Source organism: Orcinus orca, chromosome 15 (genome assembly GCF_937001465.1).
Source record: "Orcinus orca chromosome 15, mOrcOrc1.1, whole genome shotgun sequence".
Lineage (NCBI taxonomy): Eukaryota > Metazoa > Chordata > Mammalia > Artiodactyla > Delphinidae > Orcinus > Orcinus orca.
Window position 1 is genome coordinate 76,809,142 of NC_064573.1, and position 13,407 is coordinate 76,822,548.

The window sequence follows — 13,407 nt, forward strand, 5'->3', positions numbered from 1 at the left end:
TGTCAAGTACATGATCTAATATGTATAATAACCCTGGAAACTTTATAGTATTTAACAGAGAAGGAAACTGGTGTTCAGAGCAAGTATGAGAATTAAATAAGGTCACTCACATAGTAGGAACTACAGCTAGGTTTTAAAATTAGATTCAATCACAAAGTCTATACTTTTCCCCAATATATTATTTAACCATGAACATTTACTGAATGCCACTACATGCCAAGCACTATGCTAGAAACTCTGAAAAACTGTCTTATCTGACCCTCACGAAACTCACCACATGATGAGCATGTATCATGCCTGATAGTCTGTTTTCAAAGTTTAGCAGCCAAGGCTTTACTTACTCTGATGCTCCTGCCAACACGGCCCACATTAAATACCTATAATTAATCTCATTTCAGCTCAAGTATGATGAGTATCCTTTTCTCATTGACTAGATTTTCAATTAAAATGAAGTCAACTACAACAACAAAAAAGTTAATATAGAATATATACTACTCAACAAAGAAGGCAACATTCTCCCAAATTAAACAATTTCTGTATTTTTCCAAGAAGGAAGAATGTTGAAATTGACAAATTTTTCAAATGTAATTAATATTTGTCATTACTGTAGATAAATACATTATTGAAAGGACAAGGCATTTATTCAGAAATCCTGGATGTTAGACTAACTTTATAATATAATAAGGAAAGAGAATTCATCCAAGACTTGTCCCTGGCTGGCAACAGCCAATTGGGCAAAGGCATCAACTATTCTCTGATTTAGTATTTTCCTTTTTTTAAAAAAAAAAAAAGAAAGAAAGAAAAGAAACTCACATCTTGTCTCCTAAATGCACCCACATCAGTATAAAAGAGCAGATGCACATGGAGAACTTACGAGAAACAATTAAACTGTGTAATTTGAGTAAAGACTAATATAGGCACAATTAAAATTCTGAGCTCATAAATTCTGTTTGTTTACAATTTTCTTTCTCCATTTTGTAAAATCCCCATATTACTCTATCTCCATCTCTTCCACCAGGAATTTCTCAATGTGTTTTCTCACCTGTTCCACGGCAAGGGAACTACACGATTTTCTGGGATCTCTTCCACACCCGGACCGCACTCACCTATGACAGCCTGTTCTGGAGAGGTGGGCGGGGTGAGCGGCATCCCACAGTTACTTGGGTCCTTCACACTACCAAGTCCCTGCTGCCCAACTGTAATATGGCCTCCGGTACCAGCAACACTCTGAGGAACTGGGAGGTCATTCTGAGAGATCAAAACAAAAGCTGAAGGATAAACCATCCGAACACCACCTGTGAGGCAAGAGAGAGAGAGCACAAGGCCTGAGAAAAAGTTCACACTCGACCGCCAAATTCATTATTCCAGTGGTCAGAGTCAAAGCTCACTAGGTACTGCCAAAAGTGATAGGTTTCGTCCTTTCATAAGTTAATAGCTATTTAAACATGTGTTCCAACATTATCATAATAGCATTTGGAATACGGGGACCATTGGTGCTTCAGGCAAGATAACTACTCAGCAAATACCACTGTGTCAAGAGAATTCAAAAAGATGGGAAAATTATGGAGATTATTTTTGATGAATCTGAATGATTATCTCTTTAAATTAAGGAAGATGAAGAAGATAGAATTAAGTTCTTCAGGCAAAATATTTTCTCTTACCAACAATTACTTCTACTGCCACGGGGAAATCATCATCATACCCCAACTCCTCCTCTTCTTTCAATTCTTCTTTCTTTTTCAGCACCATTGGGTAGAAATACTGCCATTCCTCAATCAACTTACGGGTGGCTGGGTCTGACATCTTGTATGCTTGGCCTGTTAGCGTGCCATTTAAGCCATAAGGACTTACCAGTACTAAAGCAGAGAGGAGAAACATACATTACAGATCACAGTAATAATTCTTGCTTAAGTGTAATGCTACATGTACGGTAATTTTTAGAGTGAAGCACAGTATCACTTAATGTATATTGCTCTTTATTTCCTAACTCCTTTTAAAGTGTAATTTTTAAAACTTTCTCATTTTAGTACTTCTTATTTATATGTCTCTCAACGCAAATCAATTTTTGAAATCAGATGGGGGAGGTACAACACTATCTGACAGCTATATCAACACACAATATATAAACTATCTATACATTAAAGCATATAAACATCTGTTTGGTAATAGCTTATACAATGTGAATACTGAATCTTCCATGACAGAAGAAGACCATTCAATACATATACCCCAAAACCAGTCTAGGACTTGAACATTCTTCCTATGGTTTCCTGAGACTTCCTAAATATTTGAGGTAATTTTAAAATAATATATACATAAAACATCTAATAGCAGGAAAGCCTTAATGTACCAAGTCTGAAACATAATGTTATGTATAATTTCAATTATGACTGTTTTGGAGGTCTGCTGATTAAACAACTCTAAATAAAATTTATTTTACGCAAAATAAAGGATTCAAAGTCCCTCTCTCTCTTATTCTTTCACTGTTTGACCTTGATGTCATTTTCACTGAGCTAGACACAAAAATGTAGCTAATGTAATACTGTATAACTCAGCCAGTTCTTAGTCTCATGGTGAGTATTTTGACCTTCTGAATAACACTTTTCTGGGGATAAAGGTTACTTCTCCTTAATCCTGATTTATAAAAAAAATCTCAGCATAGGCATTAACTGGGAAGTCCATTTTGGGGGATGGCTTTATTTTTTTAACAGCTGGATGATGTATCACATCAATCAAGACAGAGATGGCTGTAGACATCATATATTTCGTGTTGCCTTTCTGCTGTTCCGTACTGATGCAAATGGGATAAAAATACTGATCTAACCAACACACATAATCAAGGGCAATTTTCCTGTTTTCACACTTCTAGGAAATCTCCACATCAATATGGTTATGTTCACTATAATTATCTATATGCCAACACCTGCCCTAAGAATGTACCTTCTCCTCACCAATCATGGGAAATAGGCAGGATAATGCCCCACAAAGTCTTCCATGATTCAAGGTATTAGTAAGAAACCAGTAAGATTTAAAATAAGTAGTCTATAGGGACCTGGTATTGCCAATACTATCTTTCCTCATGACTAGTAATGCCCTCTGCTATTATCATAAGTAAATCCTTTTATTTTGCTTGACAAAATCTAAAGTCAGGGACTTCCCTGGTGGCACAGTGGTTAAGAATCCTCCTGCCAATGCAGGGGACACGGGTTCGAGCCCTGGTCCAGGAAGATCTCATATGCCACGGAGCAACTAAGCCCGTGAGCCACAACTACTGCAGCCCGTGTGCCTAGAGCCTGTGTTCCGCAACAAAGAGAAGCCACTGCAATGAGAAGGCCACGCACCGCAACAAAGAGTAGCCCCCGCTCGCCACAACTAGAAAAAGCCCGCGCACAGCAACGAAGACCCAACGCCAAAAAATAAATAAATAAATAAAATCTAAAGTCAGATGATCCTCAACACTTTCAGAGTCAAGGAAACACAATATTTAAATAATCTCATGTATTACTATCTGAACTGCCTTTTAAATGACTCTAGAACAAGGAAACATGGTATTTAAATAATCCTGACACAGTATTTAAATAACACAGTTTTTAAATATGCACATACTGTACAACTCTTAAGTGTACAGTTTGAGAATTGGGTCATTTCGAATTACATAGTAGTTCATACACAAAACATCCAAAATTACAGAATAATAAAGTAAATAGCTTAAAATGTGTTGCAAGATGGAGGAAAATGTAGGCAATAATCAGGACACAATTACATGAGGTTCAATGTTCTTTTTTACCTTAAAAAAAACCTTAATAATCCTTAAGGTAAGAAAAAGATGCTTTCATCAAATTAAATCAGAATCATTTGTAGGAAACCAAAAAGCCATCATAAATAATATGGAGGCTAAATACTCATTTGACAGACTATTGTATCAATAAAAATACTTTAGTTAATTTTATTAAAAAACATTTTTTAATTACATTTTGTGATATACTAAGACTGTTTCAACCAGACATCGCTAGAACTGATAAATTAGATTGAACTAAAAAAGATATTTCTATATGGTTCGATTTAATATTATAACATTTAAAAAGAGTTATTCATCGAAAATTATGAATTCCAAACACAAAACCAAAGCTTTAGAATGCACAGCTAGAGAAAAAGGGACATAGCATTATTTTGGTGATATCTAGGTGATTAGTTGAGAACTAATGAGAATATGAATGTAAGTTAAATTACAACCAAATACCTACAAACAATGTAGTCTGTAATTAAAAGAAAATAAGATATTAATATCAATGAAGAAACTACATACTATACAACTCTAGAAATTTGATTTTGGTTGAAATTTCAAATAGTACAAAGTTTAACAGTAATTTTCTGTAAGTCATTACATTCCTAAAACCACGGGACAATGAAAACCTTTAATTTATAGTATTTGTCAATTACTCATTGGATTACATTTTTCAAATACTTATTAAGCCTCTTTTGATATAAAGGAAATTCTCCACATTTTATTCCTCAATACACATAAGACCATGTTGTATGTGAGAAGCTTTCAGTAAAAAACTAGCAAGCTGTTATCACTTACTTGTGGTCTTCTCTTTCTTCTTCAGAAATCGATCCTTATTGCTTAGCTTAACTATTCAAGATAGTATCTCATTCTGTAAAACCTTACTGGGAAAGGTGGCTATCCACTTGGTGGGGAAGGGTGGAGAGCAGGGACATCATCTTTTACTTACCTTGAAATGGTGCAGGTGAAGACTGAGCCATGTGTATATGCTCCTCATTGATCAAATAAATTGGCTGGTGTTGGGCAATCTCCACACTTGTGCATACATTACTTTCCCCATGAAGAAAGAATGTGAAAGCACAGGACAAATGCTCACTAAAATAGAAAAAATGAGAAACTCAGCTCTACATTTTCGTAGGAAACAGGTGCTAGAGACAGGAACTACAGATGTGACACAGCTTTACTTTATTACCATCCAGCAAAGCCTGCCCCGATGATATTAATAAGCACAAACTTTTAGTTGACTGTGGACAAATAACAATAACTTGACAAACTAAATTTAAAATGCCAGATAAATAGAAAAATTAGTTATGTTCCACTCTGAAATTGAAAGCTATTGTGCAGAATGCTTTCTGTTTCCTTTGCATAAAGTCTCCTATGCCAACTATAAACTCCTAAGGACAGAAGAAGAATCATAACATTTTTCTACCTTCTCATGTATTACTATCTGAACTGCCTTTTAAATGGCTCTAGAACAATGACAAAAGAGTTCTGCATATGTTTGGTATGACATAACAATAAGATCAAATTTACAAGCTTACAATGTTACAGTAAGGTTAAAATTATTGATCTAAAAACAGCAATCAACAACCCTGCTGTATGTAAATTCCCCATATACAACTGCTAAGGTAATATGAGCCTCTAAATGGGCTGGTAATCTATTATATTTAATTTTTACAATTTACCTCTGATCACAAAATTTTATTAAAGCATTCCACTTCTCCATTTTCCACACAGTTAGCTAAAAATTGATAAAAATGATGTGTCTTGGAGAAAAATAATTTCAAAATTAATATAGTGGCACATTCTTTCAAAGTTGTTAACTTTGGTCCTAAGCCACCCATAACATCTCCATTTCTCAAGACAGCTTATAAGAACATTTTCCTGATGAACCAAAATCACTGTATTCCAGGCAACCACAATTTAAAAACTCATCTCCAACATTTCCTTCTTTTCAAAAGTTCTCTAAAATATTATAAAGTGTACTTTGAGTACTACTCAAAAAGTTAAAATTTAAGTATAAAATTATAACGCTTTACAGAAAAATTGAAATAAAAATGATAAAATTTCCACTCTATCCCACAGTGAAGCATATATATTCTTCCTTGACAAGTATGTTGAGATGATCTGAGAAAATTTTGTATTTTACTAGAATGTGAAGCTTCGTCAATAGGAAACACCTAGTCTTGATATTTGGGTATTTAGCACAACAGAGTATCTTTTCTTTTTAAATTTATTTATTTATTTATTTATTTATTTTTGGCTGTGTTGGGTCTTCGTTTTTGTGCAAGGGCTTTCTCTAGTTGCAGTGAGCAGGGGCCACTCTTCATTGCAGTGCGCGGGCCTCTCACTGTCGTGGCCTCTCTTGTTGCGGAGCACAGGCTCCAGGTGCGCAGGCTCAGTAGTTGTGGCTCACGGGCCCAGCTGCTCCGCGGCGTGTGGGATCTTCCCAGACCAGGGCTCGAACCCGTGTCCCCTTCATTGGCAGGCAGATTCTCAACCACTGCGCCACCAGAAAAGCCCCACAACAGAGTATCTTAATCTTAAGATACCAACTAAAATTTTGTTAAGAATTTTGAAAAATTTAAACATCTCCTTAACACCATACACCTAAGTTTCAAGTTCACAAAGAGGAACAATGCATGTAATTTAAATGTACATAAGTATAAAGCAGTATCAATAGTAAAAATGTGCTGTCCTTTATTTATGGAAATGACACTGAAAACATATCCTCCATGCACAACATTACGCCAGGCACATAAGAACACCAAAATATAGATTAACTGATTGTGGATTTGTAATTTTCCATTTGTAAAATTCAGTGGAGGAGTTGGAGCTGACTTATCCCTACTGTGCCTACTATCCCATGCAGTCATCAGAATATTTATAAGACAACTGGTTAGAGTTACAGATACTGAGTACAGCCCAGAGTATGTTCTCATTCCACTGAACACAAATGCAACCAACATTTGTCTATCAACCAGTAAGTGAGGAGAATGGTGCAAGAAGCCTGAAGTGACAACAAATAAAACACGATCCTTGTCCTCAAGGAGCATATAAACTAACAAAAGATTGATATAAATGCATATTAACAAAATAAAGCCAAGCACAAATACAGAAATAGAAAACCCAAAATGCCACGGGAAGGCTAAAGGATACTAATTTTTTCAATTTGGAAGATCCAAATGCTTTAAGAAGATGAAATCAAATGAAAGGCTGATTTCAGTGCAGAGAGAAAAGAAAGAGAGGAAATATGAGGCAAGGAGTAGATGCAGTGAGAACAGGATATAGCTTCGAAATTCTAAAAGGAGGAGAGACATGACATGATGGGAAAGGAGTCTGGAAAAGAAGTCAGAGGTCACCCTTGAGACAACCAAAAAGTCTTGCATGTAAAAAATAGCAGGGAGCCGATTTAAGGTTTGGTTTTTAAAAGTCAGCTAAGTCTAAAGAATCGTGATAAAAACTTCAAAATAGCATTCATCTGAATTTGCTATGTCCCAAAAGACACAGAGAAGCACAAATGAAAAAGGTAGGAAGTGAATCAATGGCCTATTTTTTATATTGATAACTTTAAAAACAAAACATGTTTTTTTAAAAGAGACAAAACTACACGAGAAAAAGAGCAAGTTATGGGTGAAATATAACAGAAGCCACCAGTAACTATATAATGTTTGGTATGTTACTTCACTGTTCTGATCATAGTTTCCTCATATGTAAAATCAGCTGCTGGCACAAATTGCTGGGCCCCCCAGAAGTAATAATTCAGAAGGTCCAGGATGGGCCCCAAGAAGCTACATTTCTACCAAGTTCTCAGTGATGCTGCTGCTGCTACTCCTAGCCCAAGGACCACACTTTGAGAATCACTGAACTCTATGGTACATAAATCTTTTTCCAGCTATAAAATTTATTTTTCTCTAATATTACATGAAACAAGAGGGCAAGGAGGACAACTCTGACACTAGAGAGTAGAATTCTCCTGAAGTATACACTTGAAAACCTACTAATTTTGGTTGCCTTTGGGGAATGAAGTGGCATGACCCCAGGATAAAGAAAGAATTCACAATTTTCTTTTATGCTTTTTGCATGTGGGGCCATGTGTCACACAGAAGTAATGGAGGCAAGATCTGAAGGAAGCCCCTGCCTCTCATCTTATGCAGTGTGCTTGCTGGCCCAACCAGAGGAATCCACAGGGTTTCATCTCGCCATTCGGCTCTTAGTTGAAGTCTGCTGAGATCATCTTTGACTTTGATTCTGTTATCCAGCATATAGGATATTTAACCAGCAAGCCATCGATATCTTTATTCATGTCATTGCTAAAAACAGTGAATAAGACTATACTGAGGAAAGAATCCTGTGTCATTTTATGAGGTAATTCCCAAGTTGCAAATTCTCCCAAGTGCTGCCACACATTTACTATTTCTTGTCTACAAAGGACAATCTAAAAGATTAATATGTCAAATGTCTTTATAAAATGCAGACACATAACAACTACCACATTACCCTGACCTAGAAACCTGCCTAAAAGTAAAATTCAGGTAGTATGATACAGAAGTCAACCCCCCTAATCTACAGATGAGAAAATAAGGATAAAACCTGTGGCTTGCAAATGCCATTCTTAGAAACACAGCTGGAATTAGACTTGAAATTTAGTGATCTTTCCTCTAGCTAGATTGTCTATAAATGAGAATACTAATTTCTATCTCTACCAACTTATATTTTTAAATAGGTAAATGAGATCAGAATTGTGAATGAACACTGAAAACAAGTTCATTGATTACAATGAACTTTGTAACATTTATTACAAAGTTAGGAGGTAAAACTTATTACAAGCTTCATACATGTTCTTGCTTCTTCTCACCCATTACCCACTCTTACCTGAACCTTTAATCACTCAACTCCATCTATTTCATATACTCTCATCATCTGAAAATTGAAAAGGGCTTTAGAGATGATCAGGCTCAACCCCTTTCTAATTCGGGGGAAGGCAAATCTGTGCTCAAAGTTACACAATAGTTTAGAGCACAGTTGGAATAAGAATTCAGGTCCCCCTCTTAACATGGTGTTCACAGTGCATTCATGATGTTTCTACCTTCGATGTTTCTACCTTAGGTCAATGCTACCTTCGCCCTGTATAATACATTCCATCATCAGCATGACCACATACTTTGTAACTTAAGTCACTCCCTGCATCATTTCTATTAACCCCCTACTGCCATAGACCAGAAGGTACTATTCAAATGAATACACATTGTAATTTCACCCTAACTAAAGTTGGAGCCTAACCTCTGTTCTTTTAGGGTGCTCCACTTAACAAATATTCCAACGTTCTCAGCTCTGTTTATTCTCCCCTGTTTACTCAGTAAATAAGGTCTGCTGTAGGCAATTCTTCATTTAACCTCCTTTTCGCCTTAAACATGTATGTAGTTACACTTACCTCACTCTTCCCCAGAATCCTAGAGGATTACAGATTTCCTTTTCTCTGTAAAAGTACTCCCATTCTCATTCTCTGCCACTCCTGAGTAGTCTTTATTTCTACCTCTTTACTTGCTCTTCACTTGAGCATGTTACTCCTTTAGGGCTCCTTTATCTTTCTCCCTCTATTGACTAAGATCAAATAATCAACATGTAAATAAAATGATTAGTATAATAGTAGTATTAATACTAATATCACTAAATAACCTGTCTATAAATAACTTTTGTGTTATAAAAGAAATTTTAAAAAAGAAATAAATATACTAAGATATAAAATAATGGGAGTGCTATTTTAAAAAGGAATAGGTCAGAGAAAAACTTTTCTGAAAGAAGGGAGAGCATTTAAACAGGTATGAATCTTAAGAAAATTATATGTGCAAAGATATTGAATTAGAGATATTTCCTTTTTAAAAGGAAAGGAAATTTTAAAAAGGAAATTTTTAAAGCATTTATTCTTTAAAAAAATTTATTATAGTTGATTAAAAAAGGAAATTTTAAAAAATTTTAAAACATTTTAACGGCTGCATCATTGTGAAAATGAAGACAACTGTAAGATGAATTTGGAAATATGGATATAATTTGTTCCCTCTCTGTCTATCAAAAAGATAAAGATCATCAGAATGGCTGAAAAATAATAAATCCATCTAGATAATGCTTACACAAGACATACAAAATCAAACCACACCAAAAAAAAAGAGTAGAAAATGATATTCCAGGTAAATCTAAATAAAAATAAAGCTGGTACAGAAACAGCAATAAACAAAATATTTTAAAAACTTAGGTTCATCATTACAGAATAACAAACAGAGAATCCAATAAGAAATTTAAACAATCCTGAGTGTGTAAGTACACAGCCATATGGTATGCAATGTAACTTAGAAATATATAAAGAAAAAAATGGTAGAATTACAAGGAGAAACTTATAAATCTTTGATAAATATTTTAACACACTTTTCTCAGTATTTAATAAGCAAATTATTCAGAATACCAAAAAAAAGATAAAAATATACAAACTTAAATATATATGTTGGCTTTCAAGAAATAATCTATTCTCTTTCCAAGGACACATGGAAGATGTACAAGAAAGGACTGGGAACTAGGATACAAGACAAGTCCTAAATTTCAAAGAATTGATATCACACAGACTATACACTCTTTAATCCCAGTGCAATTTAGTTAGAAATCAACAGTTTAAAAAATAAAGGTTAAAGTAAAATCCCTTTGTTTGGAAACTTGAATATGCACTCCCTAAATAAATCATGGGTTACAGAGGAAATCACAATGGAAATCAAAAAATGTTTAAAACTGAATGACAACAAAAGTGATACATGTCAAAATCTGAGAGATACAGTGCTTTGAGAGTAATTTATATCCTTATATGCCTAAAAGGAAGTCTTAAAATAAGTGAGATAAGCTTTCAAATCAAGAAGTTGGACAGGGAGACAACAAAAAAGTCAACTCAATGGAAATAGAGGGATGAAAATAATGACAAAAACACAAAAACTTAGGGTGCAGGGGGAGAAGAGAGGCAATAGAAATGATTAACAAAATCAAAACTTGGACTTCCCTGGTGGTGCAGTGGTTAAGAATCCGCCTGCCAGTGCAGGGGACATGGGTTTGAGCCCTGGTCCAGGAAGATCTCACATGCTGTGGAGCAACTAAGCCCATGCACCACAACTATTGAGCCTGTGCTCTAGAGCCCACGAGCCACAACTACTGAGCCTGCGCTCTAGAGCCCGCGAGCCACAACTAGTGGGCCCGTGTGCCACAACTACTGAAGCCTGCGTGCCTAGAGCCTGTGCTCCGCAACAAGAGAAGCCACCGCAATGAGAAGCCCACGCACTGCAACGGAGAGCAGCCCTCGCTCGCTGCAACTAGAGAAAGGCCACGCGCAGCAACGAAGACCCAACACAGCCAGAGATAAAATAAATTAATTTAAAAAAAGAAATGTATCCTTTATTAAAAAAAACAAAATCAAAACTTGTTCTTTGAGCACACTAAAAGAAAACAAACCACTAAGCCAACTGATTCGAGGAAGGGAAGGAGGGAAGATACCTATGCAAGGAGGGAGGGTCACCATCAAACAATCCTGAAAACCAAAAAGAGGAAGTAACCTGAGGCACTGACCACTGGGCACCAAGACTGGACACTTACTGCAAATGCCTTTTTTTGTTGTTGTTCATGCTGTTCTTTTGTCTAGAATAAACTTCCCCTCTCTTTCATCTAATTCCTACTCGTCTCTTTCAAGAAATCATCTTTAAAGCCCCAGAACAGGCAAAATGCTCCCAAACTACTCTGTATATATCTCAGTCAAAGCACCTCAGTGTTCTTAAGTTTTATGTCTAGTCCATCTGACTAAGTTTTGTGAGGACAAAAATCATGTTTTATCTATCATTTTTGGACACCCATACTTAGCATGGTGCTTGGACTGGGTAGATGCTGCATTAATCACTTACTTGAGTTTGTGATACTTTGTAACTTTCTTCTAAAATTTTCCGGCATTTTATTTGGAGACTGTGAAATAACCATGGAATTCTGAGTCATGAGACAGTGAAGAATATGAGGGGGAAAAAAAGCTGTGATACTCCAGCCAAGAATTTATTAGGGGAAACCTACCCCTAGTCTTGAGAATTTCTGACGATCCCTCTATCCGTTCTTCTAGAGGGAACCTGCTTGGGGGATATCACTGACAGCTATGGAGTATACTATGGTATGACTCTCTTTGGGACCCAAGATAGTTTATATTCTCTGAACTAGAAAGGAGACTAGCACAGAATAAATAAGGACTAACCATACAGATCAACAGGGTATTCTCTTCTGTAAATGCCATTGAGGAATTCTGTTCCTTTACTCTGTCTATTACCTACTCTAAGTAGTATGGCCAAATCAGTCCTCCTAAAACATTTATTATCAAAATCTATACTACTAAATCAATCCCATGTCATAGTCCCCACTGCCCAGAGGGAAAAAACTACACCCCCTTCATATCAGGCAAGGCCTTCTAGACTCTGGTACAACCCACTTTTTTTTTTAAATGTAGTATTTAAAACCTTACTTCCATGTATAAACTCTCAATGACAGCCAGTTTGGAACGGTTAATACTCTGTGCATATCCCACCTACATTCCTATAACTCCACACAATTTCCTACTCCTTCCTTCTCCTTAAATCCCATCTTTCAAAGTCCAATATCACTTCTACTTTCTCCATAGAGCCGTCTCATATAAGCTCTTTTCACACAGACCTCTTCATTCTGTGCTACCAAGAGTATTTACCCTTGTTTGGCACCCATACTTTCAAAAGAACTCATTTAATTAACAAGTATTTACCAAGCACACCTACCAATCTTGTACCAAACACTCTGCTGGACTTAGACATGTGGAAATAAACAAGACCAGAATCAGCCCTTGGGTATTTTATAGTTTCTTAAGCAAAGTACCTAAAAACTTGAAAAGGTAGCAAGACCCCACAGACTTTCAAAGGGGTAGAAATACGAAGATTAAGACATTCTGGTTACCCTCAGTTAAAACTGTGTGCTTTAATATTAAATCTCAAAAAAGGGGCCCTCATCATATAATTACAATATCTTATATTGGTTTGTACCCTATGCAATCTTAAAGAATTAACAGTTTATAGAAGGAATGAAATGAACCCATGGGAATGAGGAGAGGTTTAGCAAAAAAATCAAAACAAAACAAACTTTCCTATTATTTATAAAATATCATATATTCCATCTCAGTGTTATAATTGACTCAAATTCTATCTTCTCAGGGGTCCAGTAAGTAAAATTAAACTATATTTCAAGAAAGCTGGTTTCAATCTATCTTCCAGTGTCATCTCTTGCTATATTAATTCATACATCCAGTGGTTCCATCACCCAATTTGTTTCCTTCATAAGCCTCTGTCATAATTTGCAAGTATTTATTTTGATGGTCTCCCCCACCATAATGTAAGCCCCCTGAAAGGAGGAACCATGTCTGTCCCACTGCCCTCTGTATCCTCAGCACCTAGACATGTAACACTTAATAGTCACTGAATGGATGAATGCAGTTTTAGTCATAACCAAAGACTAAATGACTTTTCTTTAGCGAGTTCCATCATGAAGAGAACAAGAACAGTTGATGTACACAATGAATATTTTTAAAGTGAGTA

General features: G+C 35.8%; 1 protein-coding gene across 3 annotated transcripts in view; it reads right to left on the reverse strand.

The window, feature by feature from the left end:
• Positions 1 to 13,407, reverse strand: part of MED13L (mediator complex subunit 13L) — a 297,018-nt gene that overhangs the window by 57,372 nt on the left and 226,239 nt on the right. For all 3 annotated transcript variants that reach the window (XM_033408782.2, XM_004281470.3, XM_033408784.2), the window contains 3 exons: positions 4,734 to 4,879; positions 1,662 to 1,856; positions 1,107 to 1,295 (listed from right to left, as the gene is read on the reverse strand). In XM_033408782.2, coding sequence (XP_033264673.1) covers positions 1,107 to 1,295; positions 1,662 to 1,856; positions 4,734 to 4,879 — 530 coding nt within the window. The remainder of the gene's footprint in view (positions 1 to 1,106; positions 1,296 to 1,661; positions 1,857 to 4,733; positions 4,880 to 13,407) is intronic.